Source organism: Bos grunniens, chromosome 26 (assembly GCF_055505025.1).
Source record: "Bos grunniens cultivar Pamir isolate PY7600 chromosome 26, Bosgru_T2T1.0, whole genome shotgun sequence".
In the NCBI taxonomy this organism is placed as follows: domain Eukaryota; kingdom Metazoa; phylum Chordata; class Mammalia; order Artiodactyla; family Bovidae; genus Bos; species Bos grunniens.
The window spans coordinates 50,645,588-50,667,347 of record NC_141190.1 but is presented as its reverse complement, the minus strand read 5'-3'; the positions used below and the strand labels follow the sequence as shown (position 1 = coordinate 50,667,347).

The window sequence follows — 21,760 nt, the reverse complement described above, 5'->3', positions numbered from 1 at the left end:
CGGGCCTGGGGGCTACCCGTGCCCCGCGCCCCCAGGCAGGCGGGCAGAGCCCCTGCGGGCTCCTGCGGCCGCCTCGCTGCCATTGAGGGAGCGGGCGAGGGGCGGCCGGTCCCGGAGCCTCCAGTGGCGGGGTTTGAGCTCTGCGCGTAGACGGGGCGGACCCGGGCCCGGCGCTCCCCCCGCCCCTTTCCCTCTGCCCGCCCTCCACCCCCCACCCCCACCCCCCACCCTCAAGCCTTGCCCGGCGCCCGGGCGGAGCCGGCGCTGTCCACGTGGCGGGTGCTGAAAGCTCCGGGTCTGGGCTGAGGGCGCGCTTTCTGCCCAAGCAAAGCCGCTTCTGACCTCCCTTTCAACCTGCAGAAGGAGCTGAGGAGAGGAGGCACGGAAAAAAAAAAAAAAAAACAAACAGTTTTTCGAAACTTCAGCCACATTTCCAGGCCCTGCGGGCGATCCCAAGTCAGGCAAGGAGGCTCTGACTCAAACGTTTGGCAAGTTGGAAGGACAGAGCAGGGGTGGTGGTGGGGGGGGGGGTGATGCGACCACGGAAGCTGATCCGACTGCCTGGAAAAACAGACTTCGGGTGTTTCCCTGGTGCTCCGGTGGTTGCGAATCTGCCTTGCAAGGCGGGGGACACAGTTCCGTCCCTGGTAGGGAAACTGAGACCCCATGTGCTGCAGAGCAACCAGGCCCCTGTGACGCAACTAAGACACAACGTAGCCAAATAGATAAAGACTTATTTTTTAAAAAGCAAGTTCCGAGTTTGGGTGGGACATGGCAGGAGGACTCCCAGCCTGCCCAGCCTCCCAGGACAGTGCTGTCACTAAGTCAAGCCCCGCGGGGATTGGTTTGTAAGGAAAATACATCCTAGTCTTTGCTTCTGTTAAAACAGCCACAGCTGGAATTTCAAAGCATAAGCTGGGACAACAGGAGGCATAAGAACCCTGCAGAGCCCAATCAACACTTCCTGCCCCTCATCTTAGCCCCACCTCGGGTTCCCACTTTCCCAAAGAGATCCAACAGCCTGTGCTCACCTCTGTGGGGTCCCTGACACTGAAACATGTTCTTATTCATTCACAGAAATTCACCATTCTCAGGGACTTGACTTCTCCCTTGGTTCTCATTTGACAAACAGCCCAGGAGCAGGCCTCCCCGTAGTTGACCCCAGGTGACCTCAGAGCCTGTCCTCCAGATGAGCCCCCCCCCATAACTTAGGACGAGGCTGTATGTGAGACGCCTGGGTCCCCCTTCCCAATGCGCAGAAGGCCCAGCTCTCCTTTCTGGTGTGGGAAGACGCACTATCATTCAGAGAGTGGACACAGAACACAGAAGTGGCTACTGTAGCCGATAAGTCCAGACTTTAATACTTTGTGAGGTGGAGAACTTTGATATTCTAAGATTTAAAACAATCTTTATTAAAAACTGTACAATAATTTGCAAATGAGTAAAAATTCTCTGGTATATATCATAGGAATCACAATACAAAAATATGTGTAAAATTCTGTAGTTAATCACCATACAAACCTATTTTAGGGCTCTGAATACTGTTTAGCACTAAACAGAGTATCACGTGTTTAGAGTGTGGTTATTAAGGAACTGCTTCAGGGGACACAAACACTGCTTGGCACATCGCCGTGAGAAAACAAGTCCTCATTCGTGTTTGCATAAATTTACAATAAAGCTTTTAAAAAATACACAGTAAACAAATATATGATTTGATACCTATATGTACAGCTTGATTTTCCTGAGCCTAAACGTAAATCCATCACTGTGCTAAAACATACAGTCCATCTTAAGGTCAATGACGCAGTGATGGTCAGCGTAGATTAATGTCCAACACCTCCAAACCCACTCCCGGCACGCCCTCCTTCCTGACTGCCGGCACTGGTGTTCACAGCCGCGTAAGGCACTCAGGGTGTCCTGAAGGCTACAGGTTCCTCGAGGGCTGAGCACTTTAGGGAAAAGCCACAGTCCTTCAGCAACTGGAGCTTGAGACCACGGGAACGAGGTACACACACTGTGTCAGCAAGGAAGCTGCGGCGCACGTGGATTCTGGTTTGCACAAACGAAAGCACGTGTGTGTGTTTCTGGATATTGTGCACATGGCCATGGTGATAACTGTTGGGCTGCACACATCTCAGTTACACAGTAAACATTTCTGTGTTTCAACCTCTTTGTGACACTTCCTCTATTTGAAGAGCTAGTGAGCCCAAATATTCAATTCAATCCAGTCCACTGGTTTTGAATAAAAGGTACATTCTAGTATTTAGAGAATGCATATTATTTTAAAATACTTGACTTCTTCAGATGCTCAGTGGATTGGCAGGAAATAGTGACAAATACGCATATTTGTCTCTTTCTTCTCTTTCTTTTTTCTTTTTCCAAAAGCCCAACCCTAAAATGCTGGATTTTGTAGGCAGATGAACAGAAGGTGCCTATGATACATGAACAGAAACAATGGTATCTGAAGAGAAGACTTGGCATTTCAACTCAATGTGTGCTTTGGGGAACATGCAGTTTCAAAATGCAGTTTGGTACATGGATTACTTAAAACATTCATTGAGCCATTTTCCCTTTCCAAAGCACATCCTTTTTACATACAGATAATAATGACTTCATAAGCATTGGTACATATTTACATGCTTCTCTTTCCTGTAGAGTTTGCCTCCTTTTAAAAATTACAGAGCTGTGATTGAGAGTCTGGGATGTGTGGGCATATGAAGTGCTCCAGACATATGTACCACATGAAAATCATGACGACCCAAATAAACACGAGGGGCGTGAATTTGGGTTTCAAATGCACACTTTGGGATCCCAAACGGCCAGCCTGCATAACTGCTGTTCCTGGGCAGGTACACGCGGGGCTGGGCAGGCCCTCAGGGAGAGGAACTGTGGAGCGTTTCTCAATGCCTGCATCGTACACTCCACCAGACTTCACTCTGGGAGTTCATCCATAGCTCCACAGTGGCTTTTATTCACGCAAGTCTACTGTTTGCCTTTTGATTCTGACTACAACGAATGCGCCAAGACGACGCAGTCATCAGAACAGGACAGAAGAATGCAGGGAGGGCTAAACCGGACTTTGGACTTGAGACACAAATCCTGACATCAAGCTCAGATGGAAAAGCAGTGGACTGGCCCCACTTCTTGCCCAGGTGAGCATGTAACTGTGGCTTTAATGACAACAGAAAGAATGCATCCTTCTCGGACAAGCGTTGATTGATCACGCATTGCCCAGCGGAAAACCTGCACCCGCCAGAGAAAAGCATGTCTGTCTGATCCTATCATCTTTCTCTTGATTCATCCTAGCAAATCAAGCCTGGTCTGGCTGCCTCTGTCGTCCGTACCCGAGTTGAACGTTTCCTCCAACACAAATATAAAGTGACCCTAACCCTTGCAGACACACAGGCGGACCTCCCTCCGCTCCCGGGCAATGCGGCTTGTGTTTCTCTCACACAGTGTTGTCTTATGGTCTCACCTGGCTGCCCGGCTCATTACCCGGTACGTCAATCTACAAGTGCCTCAAAAGAGCTCAACCCTGTGCGTCCTCTTCTGACAGAGCATGTGTGTGTGCACATAGATTCATGCACACACACACACACGTTGCATTACTGACAGCACAATCTTAGATCTCAAGGGTGCGAGGTCAATAGAAGGACCACCTCCAAGCCACAAGTCAGGCTGTGTCCAAGCGCAGGAAGGCTCTCCCAGTCTGTGGACCATGAAGCTCACAAGGAGTGGAACTCACGCTTTAAACTGGCTTCATCTACGTGCTGCTTCTCCTCTGAAAGAGAGTGAAGACAGACGCTTTCTGTTAGTGTGAGATATCTGAGCCACTGGCGGGGACTCCAGGCAGGGAAAAGCTCTGGAGAAATGATGGATGCTGGCTCCACAGGTGGACAGTCTGGCCCAAACACCGTGCCATGCTGAGCCTCTGCCTGGAGATGCTGAGGGCTCTTCCCAGGAGCTGAGAGGCCGCAGAGGTCAAGTGCCTCATGAGGTTGCGTGCAGACGTGGCCGCAGAGCTCCCTCCCACACGGGGGAGGATGCCACTTATGCCGAGGTTTTGTTTTTTCTCAGTACTTAGGAAGTGGGCCTCTGTTATGTGCCAATTCTTTCTTTTCACCTTTTACATCTTTAATATTTGGAAGAAGTTAAGAAGGTGCTTCCCAGGATCTGCATATAACAAGAAGGGTGGGCCGTGGAGCAGCAGACTGGTTGGGGGGAGAGGTGAGGGAGGAGGTGAGGGAGGAGGGAGGGAGGAGGGAGAGGGAGAGGGGAGGAGAGAGAGGAGGGAAAGGGAGGGAGGAGGGAGAGGGAGAGGGGAGGAGAGAGAGGAGGGAAAGGGAGAGGGGAGGGAGGAGGGAGAGGGGAGGGAGGAGGGAGAGGGGAGGGAGGAGGGAGGACGAGGAGGGGAAGGAGGGAGGAGGGGGAGAGGAAGGAGGGAGGAGGGAGGGGATGGGAGGAGGAGGGGGACGGGATGGGACGGGGGTGGGTGGGGCATCCAGAGGTGGAGCCTGGGGTCACAGACATTAGAAACTCCACAGAGTATTTTTGGTTTTTGATTGTTTAACTTCTCAGTAAGAGGATATTCCACCAAGAAGAATGACCACCAAATGCAGTGGAATTGCAGTGAGCTCATCTCACTGAGTGTCACACCTCTCCATTGACATCTCTGCTGCATTCAAGTGACACTGCTTCTTAGGCCCTCCATCTGATCCATTCCTAAATAGGTTCCATTAGTCCATCCACTTTGAGCTGTTAGAAAGGACCCTCTCATTTTGCAGATGGAAAGACCGAAGCCCCGAGACACCAAGGGATCTCCTGAGGTTGCACCGGGCTGACCAGAGCCAGGGCCCCGGCCACCTGCTCGCGGGCCTCCACCACGTCACTGCCCCCTTGAGTTAGGATGACGACTGTCTGGGGTGTGAGTTGCACACGAATAAATACAGAACAATCTTGTGGAAAATAAAGTCACCCTCCAGCTTGAAGGGACAAGGTGACGGCATCCTGTTCCCTCAGGTCATGGGCCCCTTTTCCTGAGCCTGCCTGCCCTGCTGCCTTTACATCCACAGCACTGCGTCCAGGACGGGCATTCCTCTGCTCTCACCCAGGACTGTGGCACTGCACGTGCACACACACACACATGCACACACACACACACAGAGGCATGGTTTGCTTCCAGGCTTCTAGACCTCCCCTCCCTCCTGACGCACACACACGCACACATGTGCACACACGCACACATGTGCACACACACACATGCACACACACACAGAGAGGCATGGTTTGCTTCCAGGCTTCTAGACCTCCCCTCCCTCCTGACGCACACACACACATGTGCACACACACACACATGCACACATACACAGAGAGGCATGGTTTGCTTTCAGGCTTCTAGATCTCCCCTCCCTCCTGATGCACACACACGCACACATGTGCACACACACAGAGGCGTGGTTTGCTTCCAAGCTCCTAGAGCTCCACTCTCTCCTGACCCCCAGTCCCATGTCCTCTTGGGGACATGGTGTCCTCCACTCCTCCTTTCTCTAGCCACTGGCCCAACTTCCCGACTGTCCCCGTCAGCCCAAGATCTCACCAACACTGAAGCTGCGCCAGGCCCAGGACAGGCGAGTGTGGGTCCTCTCCGGGGTCTGCCCTGGGTCTCCTGACCTGGGGCCTCCTCGGTCAGGAGCACCTGTGTGGGCAGGAACTGAGCCACTGTCAGCACAGGGGCTGCCCGCCAGGTTCGCCCTGGACTGGCCTCTGGGAACCCAGCTTTTGAAACTCTCCTGGAGTGAAGAGGTCCTGCTCGTGGGGTGGCTGAGAATGTTTGTACAAATGGTGTGATTTGCGGCAAGCATCTGCTTCTTTCTGAGGCTAGCATTTTACAGGCAGGGGGTGCCCACTTGAGTAGCCCCAATAAAAGCTCTGAGCTCTGAACCTTAGATGAACCCCCCTCCAGCTCCCCAGCAGAGATACCACACACACAGCCGAGTTCCCATGACCAGGGGAGCACACTCCACGTGGCCTGCACAGAAGAGAGAATGTGTAGGGAGCCTCCTCCTGGGTCTCCTGGCCCTGCAGAGCCAGCCACATCCCTGCAGGACATCGCTGCACGGTCTGAGCTGGAGCTCCACTCTGGGCTGCGTCCTAAGAGTCCTGGTGGGTCCCTGGGCCTGAGGGGGGCTCTTGGGGACCCAGGAGCCCTCCCTTCCACTGTTTTCCAGAAGCCTGGAGGTGCTTTTCCAGAAGCTGTGAGGTGCAGAGCGGAGAGGCATGGTCTTTGCCTCCGTGAGCACACCTGTCCACTTGCTGGGTCATCATTTATTTGACTGTGTTAGGGGCCAGGGCAGTCTAAGTGTGTCTTGAGGTCCACACCAAAGTTTGTCCACAGCATGAGCGAGCCAGGTAATCCCCATGTGCAGCGCTTCACAGAGAGGGGACAGGGCAGTGCGTGGGCACAGACGAGAATGAACGTCGTGGGGGAACGGGGACACAGGATGTATTGCTCCCAGCCCAGCGGGGCAGTGATGTCTCGATCAGGGTGGGCACCCAGAACCGCAGCCGCACCCTTCCTTCTGGAGGGAGGGCTTGCGATGTAATTTCTCTACTGGGCTGCACTGGAGGACGGGTGATACGGATTCAAGTGGTCATTTGAGTTACCATTCAGGAAGAGTGATAACCAACGTCATTAAGTGCGTTTATGTCACAGTCACCAAGATGGACGAAGGAGGGACAAGGGGACGGGAGGGCATGGGCTGGACACGACCCAGCTGGCAGCAGCGCTGTCTCTATGTTGGCACCCAGCCCAGTGGGCACAGAGACGTCAGAACCCTGCTCAAAGCTGCAAAAGCAGAACTCTCATCAGTAACACCCATGGGCAACACACGCAAGTGCCTTCATACACACGGGTTAGGAAACAGCACGCGGATTTATGTCAAAATACAGCCCGAGCCACCGGCCCCTCAACTGATGGGAAACATGAAGTTGTTGGCAGGGCGACCAACCTTCCTGGGGTTGGAACCAACTGCAGGTGGGGGGCCTCATGTTGCCCAGAAATACGCACGAGGCACGTGAACCCGGGTCCGAACACGGGGTGGGCCAGGCAGAGGCCCAGAGCCCACGTGGCAGGGGCGACGCCCTGCAGCCCAGATTTTTGCTCTCTGCCCCCAAACATCACCCCTACTCACAGTCCCAGGCCCTCAGAAGTAAGCCACACAAATACAAGTTCAATCAGCTTATGGGACAGAAGAGGACAGGTTAAAGCCAGAAACCCTCCGCATGAGCGCTTACTACTCTGGGAAACCGTAGCCTAGCATTTCCAACAGAAACCAGCAGCAACAGAACACGTGTTTGGGGCTGAGGGCTTCCCTCCCCGAAGCTCCGACTTGGGGGAAATAGGAAGAAACAGATGCTCTCGCCCAGACCCGGCTGAGCGTCCCCCCTGCCGCCCGGTCAGCTCTCCGCAGGGCCTTTCCATCAACCACACAGAGGGGGACAGGGCTTCTGTCAGTGCACCCGGGCCATCGACCAGGCCCTTCTCCCCGCGCCCCACAGGCAAGAGCCCGCTGCAGGCGGGCCAATCCATTCCGGCCCGGGACGGTCCATGCTCACACCGTGCCTAGCTCATCAACTTGACTGGGACAGGCCTCCCGTCTCTAACCCCCAGACTATCAGGCAGAAGACCCGGCAACAGGCCTGACCCCCACTCCCACCCCCACTTGCTCTGACTGGACAGGCTGCCTGTCCAGATCGCATACGGCTGCCCCATGCACGTGCCCGGCACACACAGAGACCCACACACCACCACAAACAGACCTGCACACATAACCACACACACAGGCCTGCACACACAACCACACACAGACCTGCACACACAAACATAGACTGCACACACAACCACAGAGACCCACACCATACACAGACCCGCACACACAACCACACTCACAGACCTGTAAACATAACCTCACACAGAGACCCACATACACAACTACACACAGACCCGCACACACACCACACTCACAGACCTGTACACGCAACCACATGCACAGACTCATACACACAACCACACTCACAGACCTGCACACACAGAACCACACACAGACCCATACACACACAACCTCACACACAGACCCACACACACACAATCACACACAGACTGATATACACACAACCTCACACACAGACCCACACACATACCACACTCAGACTGCACACACAAACCCGCACACACAACCACACACAGACCCGCACACACAACCACACACAGAACTGCACACACAACCACAGAGAGACTTGAACACACAAAACCACAGGCACAGACCTGCACATACACAACCACACACAGACCTACACATACAACCACACACATAGACCTGCACACACACAACCACACGCACAGACCCGCACACACACAACCACACGCACAGACCCGCACACACACAACCCTTGGTTCCTGTTTTGTTTTTCGTCTGGGTGACCAGGAGCTGCTCTTGCAGTCGGAGAAGGGGCGTCCGGCTCTCCCCTGACGCTGCCTGCTCTAACAGCGGCCTCTCTCAATAATGGCCTCGTGCTCACGCTCTGAGAGGGCCCACGCTGCTTAAACCGGGATGGCGACATGACAAGCGCCAGGCGGCTGGCCGTGGGCCAAGCGCTGCCACCGCACAGCGCAGATCAGGCAGCAGGGCGCAGAACGGGGCGGGGCATCGGCCTCCAGTCAGCTCTCCCACTTCTCCCTGAGACCGTGTGCAGATGTCCCAGCAGCACGAGAGAACGGCTTTTGCCGTCAGGTAAACACAAAATTCTAAACAGGGAGGAAAAAGCAGCTCCAAAGCCAACAGGAACTGGAGGAGTTTGTCAGTATCCCCTAATGTCAAGGCTATATACTTTGGATGACCCCTAATGACCACAGGTGGACACCCAAAGAAACTCCTGCACCAGCACACCAACAGACTTCACGTGAATGCTCACAGCGGCGAAACCCAGATGCCCATCACCAAGGTGGTGGGGGCCCACGAGGGCCTCCCGGAGCGGGACACGAAGACACACGGTCACTGGACAGGCGAGTCCAGGCACCACGAAACGAAGTCGCTGCGTGTCCAAAAGCATGACGCCTCTTACAAGGACCTCAGAAGCAATAACAGCTACACCTTTCAGAAACCTATGTGTCGGCCACAAAGCTCTGCCCAGGGCGCGGCCCAGGGGTCAGAAGGCAGTTACCTCTGAAGGGAGAGAGGCAGGTACGGGAGGGGGTCGGAGGTTAGACGTCAGTGAAGCCAGAGAGGTTACAAGAAACACCCACCAGGGCCATTCCGAGACCAGTGGCAGGAGAAAGCCAGTGTCAGGACACATGCAAGTCTGTGCAGCAAAGAGGAAGAAAACTCCACGACAAGGGCTGCAGTGTGCGTGTGTGTGCGTGTGTGCGTGTGTGTGTGCAGGCCTGTGAGTCTGGGAGGCACATAAACAGCGCAGCTTGTACGTCTTTCCTTAAATACGAAACAATAGACAGAAATTAAAAGACAATTTCATCAGTTATGATGGAGACTATTACAGACATGGCTCGAATGAAGGCTTCCGCTCACATGTGTCCACAATGCCTGTTAACTGTGGATGTTTGCTGAGCAAGACTGACTCCTCCCTGAATTTCAGCAATGACAAGAGCCATCACTTCTGGTCACCGGGTCTCAGTGCAGCGTGAGCAGGCTCACAGGAGCGGGGCTCATCGGTATGCAGTGCCTGCTCCGGGAGAGCTGTAAATCTGCCCTGCTGACAGTTGAGTCTCACATCTCGGGATTCCAGACCCTGAGCTGGGCAGACGAGGCGCCTGGAGCCCCAGCCCCACCCGCAGGACCCAGAGGGGACCAGGCATGCCAGCGTGGAGGACGCCGGCAGATAGCAGCTCTGACCCCCTGCCTCCCCGAGTTTGATGACTCAGAGGTGGGGAGGACACTCCAGCCAGGACCAGGCTGACCACAGAGCGGGCTTGGTCCAGCCAAGCAGAAGGCATTTTACTCAAAGACAGAAGAGTTCCTTACAGTGGGGGTGGGGGGAGACAAGAGATGGACAACCACTTGCAAAAAATGTGCTTTGACCAAAACCATGCAGCAAATGCAAACATAAACTCAAAATGGATCATGAACATGAATGTAAGACACAAAGCCATGCGATTCCAGACGAAACACTGGAGAAAATGTTGGCGGCCTTGAATCTGGTTTTCTTAGGCCCAACACCACATAACCTATTTCTCCTGAAGCAAAAAACGCTTGTCTGGACAGAGTGGGTGGACCAGCTGAGCTTGGAGAGTGCACTGTGATGACATGAAATGGGGACCTCTGGGGAAGCTAGGTGAAGAGTATCTGTGCAACTTTTAAGTCTGAAACTACTTTAAAATAGAAGATTTTTTAAAAAGCTGATGGGAGAAGGGGGACACTTGCTTAGGAATCTGGTAACTTGTGATGTACATACTGCACCAAATGTGCATGGAACCAGCCCCTCCCAGCGACGTCTCCAGTGCAGAAAGCCCCAGGCCCATCTGCTCCCCGGCTGAGAGGGGCCCTCGCTGACTAGGGGGAGCATGTCAGTGGTCGGGGCTGGGAAGGGCGATAACGATACAGAACATCCTGGATTTAGATGTCAGCACTCTGCTGACAGCCTCAGACTCACCCTGGAGACTGGTGAGCCAGAAGGTGATGGGGGAACCCCCGCGGGGCTCGACGTTTCCCACGAGCTGCCATCCGTAGCTGCAGATCCGCAGCCACCAGCTCTGCACCCACAAAGCGGTCCCCTCCCCCTCGACTGAGAAAACGCAGAGCAGCATCGTTGCGGTGTGGCCGCCCCCACTGCCCGCGTGAAGGGGAGCGTGGGCCGCGGGACCCCTCTCACTGAACATCCGCTACTTCTGCCCAGGGTGAGGACCCTTTGGTGCCAACTACTTCACACAATATCCTCCTACTTTGGCGACCCAGACCTCTCCCCCGGTCTCTGGACAGCGGTGCTGGTGGAGGGAAAACGTGCTTGTTCATGGGTCCTTGAGAGTGAGACCCTGGCCCCCACTGCGTGCCACCACCCCACAGCCCCATGTGAGACGTGCAGCCCAGTTCCATCCCCGCATGGTGATGCCCACTGCCCCGCACCAAGGCCACCCCAACACGAGCATGCTGGGAGCAGGAGTTGTTCAAATCCCGTCCGGGTCTCTCTCCAGACGTCCAAGGGAGCCTCCATCAACACTCAGGTCCTGGAGGCTGCCTGGGCCCCAGGGAGGCCGTGCCTGCCCAGCGCCCTGACGTCCGACCCTCACCTCAGGCACCCAGTCATCTGTACCTGGCCCTAGCCTCCTCCACAGGTGAGACCTGCTCACGGTTCTGGGGCACCAAGTGGCCTTCCAAGCCCTGGCAGGTCCTGCGTGCCACGCACACAGCAAGACAGACTGCAGAGCTGGGCTGGCTTTCCAGGGGGAGGCTGCAGGGAAGATCCTGAAGCGGCAGAGGCGACCCTGCCACCCGAGGGGTCCTTCCAGGGACTCTGCACCATCCATTTTGACACAGCATTGCTGTGGCTGTGTATTCATTGTCCTTCACTGGCTACAGGTGACCTCTGAAGCCAGGACGTGACAGTGGGCTGTCCTCACCCAGCGCTTGCCTTCACGTAACATGGTGCAGCCCACGTACCTCAAGGGACCCCAAGATCCAGGAATCCTGAGCTCCAGGGACCTCAAGATCCAGGGACCCTGAGCTCCAGGGACCCCAAGAACCAGGAATCCTGAGCTCCAGGGACCCCAAGAACCAGGAATCCTGAGCTCCGGGGATCTCAAGCTCCAGGGACCCTGAGCTCCAGGGACCCCAAGGTCAGGGACCCTGAGTTCCAGGGACCACGAGATCCAGGAATCCTGAGCTCCAGGGACCCCAAGGTCAGGGGCCCTGAGTTCCAGGGACCCCAAGATCCAGGAATCCTGAGCTCCAGGGACCCCAAGATCCAGGGACCCTGAGCTCCAGGGACCACGAGATCCAGGAATCCTGAGCTCCAGGGACCCCAAGGTCAGGGACCACGAGCCCCAGGGACCCCCAGTTCCAGGGACTGGGCCTTGAAGGGGTGCTCAGGTTGGAGGGCCCATGTGTGGACAAAGATGGGGGACCAGCCTCCACTCCAGAACCAGCCTCCCAAGTGGCCTTTTCCAGCCAGAGGCTGTGCTCGTGCATTCCCAGCTGGGCCCAGGCCCCGCACCAGGCTGACTGCACGTGGCTTCGAGAGACGGGCTTCCTTAGAGGAACTGAGTGAAAGAGCTGAGTGTCTTAAGGCCCCGTCTAGGGAGAGGGCAGTGGTCTCACTCTGGCCTCTGCTCTGCCTGACTCCCTTCTCTACATGGCGGTGCGTCTCGAGGGCCCTGCAGCCCCACTGCCAGAGGTTCAGCTGGCTCTGTGATGGGAAGGGGTGGGGAGACGGGGCCCCTTATCTTTCCTACAGACCCAGAAAACAGAACTGCACTCCCAAGCTGCCCCACGTCACCCAGAAACATGTAGACAGAAAAGCTCCCCAGGAGCGCCCGCCCATCCAGATCCTGACCCCGCCATGGGGTTGACCTGCCGGCTGCCCCGGGGCACCTTCAAGCCCTGGGGTGGGAGGAGGTGATGCCCTGGGGACACAGGGAGGCCTGCTGAGCTGGGAGTCATGGCAGAGAGAGGGGCTGTGCCACAAGAAAAGGTTTCGGAGTTTCTGGGCCCAGCCAGACGGGGTGGGCGGGCAGGTTGAAAGGCCTAGGGTGTGGGGTGGGGCTGGGTGGGCAGGAGGGGCCGGGGGCCCTCTTCTGCTGGGAGCTGAGCTGAGGCCGCCCCTGTGGCTCAGGGACATGCCCTGTGACCACGCACAGGCCTCTTGGCTGGCCTTGTTGGGGGGTGCCCTGGGTCTGGGCAGAGGACACCCACAATACATTTAGTACCTCTGGGACCACCCCGAGCCCACCTTGCCCTCACCCGCCTGCATAGACACCAGGGCTCCCGCTGCAGGGCCAGCGTCCCAGCAAGCTGAACCTCAGAGGGAGCCGACCGCCCCCACCCCAGGAGGTGGGATCCCACAGACCCGAAGGTGATTGGGCACCCCGCAGGGTAGGAGGGAAGGCGTCATGTCCCAGGGATGACAGCTGAGCCTCACCTGCTGCCAGCTGGGCGTCGGGCCCCCTTCTCAACCGCAGACCTATGGGCACTGTGGTCCTCGCCAGGCACTGCCCCTGGAGCACGAAGGCTGCAGCTCTGGACCCGGTGGCTTCGGCCGCACTGGGCCTGCCTCTGAGGTGCCCGGGTCTGCGCTGCCCGGGACGGCCTCTGGCCCCTGTGTCTCCAGTGAGGCCCTGCCCTGTCCAGCCACCCCGCCCTTCTCGTCCCAGCTCCCTCCATCAGCTCCTCGGTCCTCACTCTGACCAGTCCCTCGGCGCAGCTCAGGGCGGGGTCCAGCCGCACCGTGGCATCCACGGTTCTATTCCCACTGGCGACAGCGTCCAACACAGCAGGGTGGCCGCATGCGTCGGTCGGCAAGTGCCCAGGACCCCGGCGAGCGAGTTGCAGCGTCTTCACAGCTGGCCCGGGAGACCCGGGGAACCACACTGGAGATGCTCCATGAGCCGCCCGGGTGCCCTGGACGAAGGTCCCCGTCGTGGCAGCAGCCCCACCGCGGCGTGCTGCGGGCCGCCTGCGTTGTTTCTGGGAGTCCGCCCTCTCTTCTGACTCCTATTGCGGTCACTGAGGGAACCAGGGGAGGCAGGGGCCGGGGCTCCTGCACCGAAGCAGCCTGGGCACCCGCCAGCAGGGGCCCCGAGTGTCCCCGTAAGTGGGGCCAGGGGCTGTGTCCCAAGCAAGGACCTGGGGTCCGCAGCCAAGACCAGGCCTCTTCAGAGAAGCCCGGTCGGAGAACGAGTTCTAATTCCGGCTCATCAAAGTGAACAGTCCCCTGGGAGGTGCTCAGAGACCCCCTCTCTCCCTCCTCCTCGACGGCAGGGGGTCTGCAGAGGCCGGCTCCCCCTGAGTCTTCAGGGACGGGCACTCGCCGCTCTCCGGTAAAGCTGGAGGAAAGGGGGGCTGGAGGGAAAGAGACGCAGGACACAGGTCAGGAAGGTGGGAGGGCGAGAGGGAAGGGGCTGGAGGGACAGGGGCGCCGGGAAGGATGGCTCTGCTGCAGAGTAAGGCCCTCTGGCAGGGGCGGGTGGGGCGCCCACAGACAGAGACGGATGATGAGTCTTGTTTGGGAAGGAGGCAGTGGCCAAGCTTTCACGTGCGCCTCGGGCTGAAAGTCGCAGGGACAATGTCACAGCCTAGGATGACTGTGACGTCCTGAGTGAGCCCAGCTTGTTGGGAAGGTGGGGGTCCTGGCCAAATCTCCCAGCGTCACCCCAGATCGAACTTGATACACAAAGGAGAAAAGCCACCAACCCCCCAGCGCTGCCTCCTGCCGAGCTGCCTGGAGCAGAGAACAGGGAGCGTGTGCACACATCTCTCCCCTGGGAAGTCCCTCGGGGACCTTCTCCAGGAAGGCGAGCACCCCTTCCCCTCTGATGATGGCAGACCCTCCCCTCTAGGACCTGTGCGGGCCCTGGGCGTTGCCTCCAGGAAGCCCCTCCTGCTTACGGCAAGTGGGGGCTCTGCTGGTCCCCGGGACGTGGACAAAAAATACTCACCACACCAGAGTGCCCAGGCGAGCTATGACCACAGAATGAAAGCTAAGGAGAAAAACAAGAACAAAAATAGAAACTGAAAACGAAAGGGGAGGGCGGAGACATGGAAGGAAAGAAAGAAAAGAGAGTTTGTAGAGTTTCTGGCAAGAACAAACGTGTGACCACAGACAGAGCAACGCGGAGCAGCTGGCCGGGGGTCAGGAGTGGGTCCCGGCGCGCTGTGTCCAGCGGGTTAAGGGCTGAGCTGCGAGGGGCCGTGGGGACACCTGCGTCTGAAATGACCACGCTGTCTGTCCCTGGGGACTGTGCTCTGGGGCCCCACACTGTCCAGAGGACGTGCTGAAGGCGACAGTCAGGAGGGAGCCTCTGCCGGTCACCTTGCCTCTGGGCTGGGGGAGTGGGGACGGGTCACCTGGACCTGTCGCCGGGCTGATGCTGAGGGTGCTAACTGGCTGTAATGATGGAAGTCTTACGGATGGAAAGGTGTGCCAAGTGCCAGGCAAACACCAGCACTCCGGGACAATATTTTGGTCTCAGTCCCATTATAAGTGATAAAGCACAGCCAACACGCTGAATAGATTTCACACTCAGAAACCCTCCTTTTGGGTTGGGGGAGGGGCCCGGCCAATTTAGACACAAGAGAAAATCTGGCTGCGGGGGTTGGGGGAGGGGCCCAGCCAATTTAGACACAAGAGAAAAATCTGGCCGTGGTACAGCTGCTTGGAAAAGCGGAGCCCCTTCAGCTAGATTAAAAGAGTAAACACCCAATTTAAAAAATTCAAGCATTTAATGCAAACAAATGCTCTCACTTTAAGATGGAAAAGGAGGCAGGGACGGCACCACCGCGAGGCTGTGTGCTCGCCTCTCCTCCCCAGCGCCCCGCGAGCCTGGTGCCTGTCTGCACCCACCCAGGGGGCAGGCGCATCTTTGCTCCCAGGCTCCTCTCTGCCTGGCAAGTCGTGCCCCGGCCCTAGGGCTCCAGGGGCCTGTCGCGGGCTCCGGATTTGCAAGTTACCACCAAGACTGTTCGGCAGATGGCGGTACAGCGCCCGCAGAAGGGGCCGGTTTTGTCCACAGGAGGGTGGGCAGGGCATGGGGGAGACCAGCTCCAGGGGCTGCCGGGCACGGAGGTGGGGGCGGGGCCTTCTGTACTCGTGCTGGTCGCTCAGTCGCGTCGGACTCTCTGCGACCCCCTGGACTGTAGCCCGCTAGGCTCCTCTGTGCACGGGGTTTCCCAGGCCAGAATATGGAGTGGGTTACCATTTCCTTCTCCAGGGGATCTCCCCAACCTAGGGATTGAACCCACGTCTCCTGCATTGCAGGCAGGTTCTCTACTGCTGAGCCACCAGGAAAGCCCACCAGAAGCCATTGAAACATCCTAAATCACAGAAAACAAAATTTAAATTAAAAATAAAATAAAACATCTAACTGTCCTAGAACTCAGGGAACCTCACAGGAAGAGCCAGGATTGTCCCCACGGGCGCTCCATCCATCTTGTTGGGACTCACAGAGCCAGGGGTTGGGGGAAGAGTTGGACGGGCCTCCCTGACCCCGTCGCATGGCCCCAAACCAGCTGTACCCCAGCACCCAGAGCTTCCCAACTCAGGAGCCACAGTACAGAGCTCTCATGAAAGGGCCTGGTCACTGGCCCAGAACTACCCCCGAAGCTGGGACACTGAGGCTGTGAGAGGCACGGTCCTGGGGGTGGCGTGGCTGGGTCAGCGAGGCCAGGGTGTTCCCAGACCCCGCGCTCCAGCCCCTGGTTCGGAGCCTCTTTCTGCCCAGACCAGTGCCGCGGGGCACCGGGAGCTGCCGCCCTTCTCCATGTGTCAGCCCCAAGTTCACACTGACTTTACTTACCTTTTCCTCCAGTTCCTTTATTTGTCTCTTCTGGGCTTCTATTCTTTCTTCTAATTCTTTAATTCTCTGCAATGTTCAAAGGAGGAAAATCCTTAATAATCAGAGTATTTGGGAAACCACGTAGGGAAAGACCTTTCAGAGCTTTCACCCGTGCACTTGGTGGGCGAATCCCACAGAGTAGCTGTCACAGCGTCCGCGGGAGAGGGTGGGGCCTTGGGCTGCCCTCCCCGCCGACTGCTGGGGCTTCGGCTGAAACGCGCCTGCCTCAGTTTCTCTGACGCAGCCTCTGCGAGTCTGTTCTTTGCTCCAACAGAAGAGCAGGCACCGCCCCCCCAGCCCCGGCCACACTCCCACCTCCTGCACCTTCAGATCGCAAATCACTAGGCTAGAGCCCAAGCAAACGGTAAGGGCCCGATTCATGGTCCTTCCCAGACATCGCTACAGCAGCCCAAGGAGCAGCCTGAAGGGTCGCGGAGCCAGTCACGGGGGGCACTTTGCTGGTAAGGGTGACCGCACAGTTGGAGAGCCTAGTTTTCATTGTGGTGCAGAATCGGTCAGATGGACATGTGTATCCATGCCTGGCCTGGATGCCTGGCCTGGACCCTGGATGAACCTGGGCTCTGACACTGCCCATCTGAAGGGAGTGAGGGGTCCTCACACTGACCACCTTGGATCTGACAGCGAGGGTCCTGGTAGCCAACAGTCCTCTGGTGAGACGTCATCCCTGACACTCATAGGACACCTGGGTTCACCAGTTTATCTGAACACAGAGGGCAGCCACGAGGCTCCTTCCAGGCCACGCTGCCCACGCAGGGGACTGGAGGCAGGTCTCACACACCAAGGCTGCTGGTCTGCCAGGGTCCCTCACCCCCCTTAGAAATGAACTGGCCAGAAAAATGGACTGGCCAGACTGGCCCAAGACCAAGTGCCTGAAGGTCGGGAGAACGTCCCCAAGTCCCAGGCCCAGGGACTACTCGCTGTCCCCCAGACAACACCTTCTCCAGATCTTACCACTGAGGGAGGAGTCAGGGAAGAGACTGGCATTAGGGGCCCCAGAAGGCGGATGTACCACCCAGAGGCCTGCGCAGGACAGCCCAACAGGCTGGTCTGGAACAGGCAGTCTGGGAGGACCCCCCACGGGCAAGGCTAGTGCAGAGGATGGCTACAGGGTGTGTGTCCGTTACAAGGACACCTGGGAGCGCTCAGCCAGTGGAAGGCCCTGGCCAGGAAGATATGGTCCTTGGAGGCATGGCCATCAGAAGGCGAGGCCACGAGAAGGACTGCCCCAGCCGGTCACCCCTGGCCCTGCGATGCCCCGCCCCTCCCGTAGGCCCCACCCCGCGGCACCACGCCCCTCCCGTAGGCCCCACCCCGCGGCACCACGCCCCTCCCGTAGGCCCCACCCCGCGGCGCCACGCCCCTCCCGTAGGCCCCACCCCGCGGCACCACGCCCCTCCCGTAGGCCCCACCCCCGCGGCACCACGCCCCTCCCGTAGGCCCCACCCCGCGGCACCACGCCCCTCCCGTAGGCCCCACCCCCGCGGCACCACGCCCCTCCCGTAGGCCCCACCCCGCGGCGCCACGCCCCTCCCGTAGGCCCCACCCCCGCGGCACCACGCCCCTCCCGTAGGCCCCACCCCCGCGGCACCACGCCCCTCCCGTAGGCCCCACCCCGCGGCGCCACGCCCCTCCCGTAGGCCCCACCCCGCGGCGCCACGCCCCTCCCGTAGGCCCCACCCCCGCGGCACCACGCCCCTCCCGTAGGCCCCACCCCGCGGCACCACGCCCCTCCCGTAGGCCCCACCCCGCGGCGCCACGCCCCTCCCGTAGGCCCCACCCCGCGGCGCCACGCCCCTCCCGTAGGCCCCACCCCCGCGGCACCACGCCCCTCCCGTAGGCCCCACCCCCGCGGCGCCACGCCCCTCCCGTAGGCCCCACCCCGCGGCACCACGCCCCTCCCGCACCTGTTGCGCCAGTTGCAAAAGCTCCATGCGCTCCCGCAGGATCTGGGCGTCCCGCTCGCGCAGCTCGCTCCTGACCTGGCGCTTCCACTGCTCCACCGCCACCCCGAGCTTCTCGCGCTCCTCCTCCGATAGCAGCTCGGCCACTTTGGCCCCGGCCTCCTGCTGCAGGGCATCGTACAGCATTGCTTCCAGCTCCAAGATGCGCTGGGGGCGGGAGGGGACAAGTCAGGCCTCGCCTTCTTCCCGGGGACTGCCTGGGGCCGAGGCACCCAGCCTGGGAGCCAGGACACCTCCGGACCAGCCCAAAGAGCGGACTGCTGCCTCCTGGACCAGTTAAATGATGTTCTGGAGGGTGGAGCCAGTCCAGGAGTACTTATGTCAAGAGCATCCCTTCCATGCAATGTTTAAGGTGCAATGAAACATTAGGGACGTTGGGGTCAGCAGAATTCAAAGCTGGAGTAGGAGGTTGGCCAAACGGGCGGTGGTCTGGGCAGGCATCCCTTGAGGAAAGACAACAAAGGCTTCTTTCTTTGCTCACAATTTCACCAAACCCTGGGCTTCCAAGTCGCTAAAAAGGAGGAAGGACGGTCCCCACGGGTTTGTCTGCAGTAACGCAGAGGGGCCAGGCTGTCGGCTCTGTGGCCCCACTGCCGCCTGTGCGGGCGACTCGTGCCCCTAAAGCAGCGTCAAGTCCTAACCCTTGGAATCTGTGAACACGGGTCATCTGGAAACAGGGTCTCAGCAGATGTCAGCCAGCGCACCTGAGGCCAGACTGGGTTAGGGGCCTCCACCCACTGACTCGTGACCTTAGAATAAGAGGGGACTGGTGACAGTCACGGAAGATGAGGGGAAGCCAAGTGACAACAGAGGCAGAGCTGGCGCAGCCACGAGCCCAGAACACCTGAGGCCCCAGGAGCTGGAACAGGCAGGCGGGCCTCCCCAGAGTCCTCTGACAGAGCGTGGCCTGGCCAGCACCTTGGGGTCAGGCTTCGGGCCTTCAGACTATGGTGCACACACCTGCCCCACGTCTCCTCCCTTCTGTCTGTCTGTCTGTCTCCCTGCTGCCTGCACACATGGCCTCACCTTCACTTCAAGTCCCCAGGTGCCCAGCCTCTGCCCACCTCACAGCTTCCTCTCTTCCTCTGTCCATGGTACACGACACCCTGCCCGCAGTGCCTGGGTGTGCCGCACTGGCCTAGGCTTCATTGCACAAAGCCCTCCCGCCCCCACTTCCAGGCAGCAGTCACCCTCGTCAGCCCTGGCTCATGGTGAGGATGCTGAGGCGGGCTGCAGAGACCCCTGGGCGGACCACCTGCACAAGGCCTGCTGAGGGAGAGACACTGGGGATTCCAGCCCAGCCCTCGCACCCACCAGGGGCTCCTTCACAGAGAACCTGAAATGCTGCCCGTCCCCGGTTCAGTCACTCGGTCATGTCCGCCTCTTTGCGACTCCGTGGACTGCAGCATGCCGGGCGTCCCTGTCCTTCATCATCGCCCAGAGCTTGTGCAAACTCCTGCAGTATCACCCCCGTGCTGTCCCCAGGAGCCAAAACACAGACCTCGTTACAAATGATGAGGACTCAGCAGTTCGATCTGGAGCACTTTCAAAGCTTATTCCTCAGGAAGTTTCACAGCTACAATCTTGAAACAGCCAAATTCTTCCCATCAAAAATCTACCCTCCCGAGAAAGAGAATATTTCCCATCGTATCAGTAGATAAGGATGTCGCAGTCATCAGTGACTGCAGTCCTCCAGCGCGAGCCCGAGAGCCCCGAGGGAGCTCGGGGAGGAAAGAACCGTCAGCCCGCAGCCACTCCCCACGGTGAACCTGAAGGAAGCTCAGGAAGTGAAAAGCGCAGGACAGCGGCCCGGGATGGCTGAGGTGCGTATGAAAGGAACGGTTGCAGTGAGCCCAGACTCTCGCATCTTCCCATACACAGAAAGGCACTAAATTCCTTAACTTAGGTTACCTTGTTTTCTTTAATGCACAATAATCTTTTGATGTTCAGACTACCTGCTCTTTCTTGCAAAACTGAATCTGCCTGCCATGTGGGAGACCTGGGTTTGATCCCCGGGTTGGGAAGGTCCCCTGGAGAAGGGAGAGGCTACCCACTCCAGTATTTTGGCCTAAAGAATTCCATGGACTGTACAGTCCATGCGGTCACAAAGAGTTGGACACGACTGAGTGACTTTCACTTGCCTCCTCTGAGCTGTTCTCTAAGAGTCACTTGAGATGCTGCCTCCTGGGCTTAAGTCCTAAAAATCTCCACTGAATAAAACATAACTGTTAACTTTTAGGCTGTGACTGGTTTTCAGGTCGACGCTCCTCACAAATGAATGTTTCCTCTTCAGGCAAAATGACTACTGGACGTCCTTTTGGCTGAGTAGACATTTTAGGAAATGGGGGGAAAGAGCCCTTTGTCCATGTTATTGTTCTTGACAGCCGCAAAATCAACTGTCCCCAGTCAGCTGTCACAGCCAGCTCACACCACACATCAGCTGCCACTTCTTAGAGCAAAAGAGCTTAGTGCATTTAAGATAAACTCTGGCTTTCAGATAAAGGCAGCTGAGTGTGGGGCTTAACACGCACATCACAGTGACTTCATCCCAAGCCTGTGGACGGAGATGGTCTGACCCTGCTCACTCGATGCAGCAGCTTGAGCCACGGCCACCCAGATGCCCAGAAGCTAGCTCTGTGCCCAGGGGCTGCCCCAGGGTGAGGCCCGCCCTTCCCCCTGAAATCCCAGGTGTGGCTCCAGTGCTCATGGAAGGGAGGGTGTGAAAGCTGGAAGGCCCGCCTGCCAAGGCATCCCAAGGTGACTAGGTGCCCCCTCTTGCACGGGGTTCTGTGAGTGGCAGGTAAAATGGCTAATTGTCCAGCAGGAAGTGCAGGCTTAACTCGGCATCAAGGGAACCAGGGTTGGGGACTTCCTTGGTGGCCCAGAGGTTAAGCATCTGCCTTCCAATTCAGAGGATGCAGGTTCAATCCCTGGTCAGGGAACTAAGATCCCACATGTCGTGGGGTGACGAGAGAAGCCTTCCAGCAGCAACATGGGGAGCCCGTGTGCCGCAGGAGGACCCAGTGGGGCCGCAAGAGAAAAGAAAGAGAAAACCAGGGTGGACAGCACAGCATGCAGCCTACCTGCCAGCACTGGAGAGAGGGGGCCCCAGACGACGGCCCCCCGGGGAGCAGCCCCGACAGTCATCCCACTAGGGGTGCCCAGCGTCTCCGCGGCCCCACGGCATCCCTCGGGGCTGTGTGACAGAGCCCCCACCCGCTGT

At 58.1% G+C, this 21,760-nt stretch overlaps 1 protein-coding gene across 27 annotated transcripts in view; it reads right to left on the bottom strand.

Moving 5' to 3' along the window:
• Window positions 1–1,329: 1,329 nt before the first annotated feature.
• JAKMIP3 (Janus kinase and microtubule interacting protein 3) overlaps window positions 1,330–21,760 on the bottom strand; it is a 90,955-nt gene continuing 70,524 nt past the window's right edge. For 13 of the 27 annotated variants that reach the window (XM_086378195.1, XM_086378198.1, XM_086378197.1 and 10 more), the window contains 2 exons: window positions 18,481–18,684; window positions 16,158–16,582 (listed from right to left, as the gene is read on the bottom strand). In XM_086378195.1, coding sequence (XP_086234321.1) covers window positions 16,298–16,582; window positions 18,481–18,684 — 489 coding nt within the window. In that variant the 3' untranslated portion in view covers window positions 16,158–16,297. Of the gene's footprint in view, window positions 3,782–13,143; window positions 14,064–14,659; window positions 14,733–15,424; window positions 16,035–16,157; window positions 16,583–18,480; window positions 18,685–21,760 lie in introns of those variants that run through there. The other 14 variants (XM_086378210.1, XM_086378213.1, XM_086378211.1 and 11 more) reach the window with 6 other exon arrangements.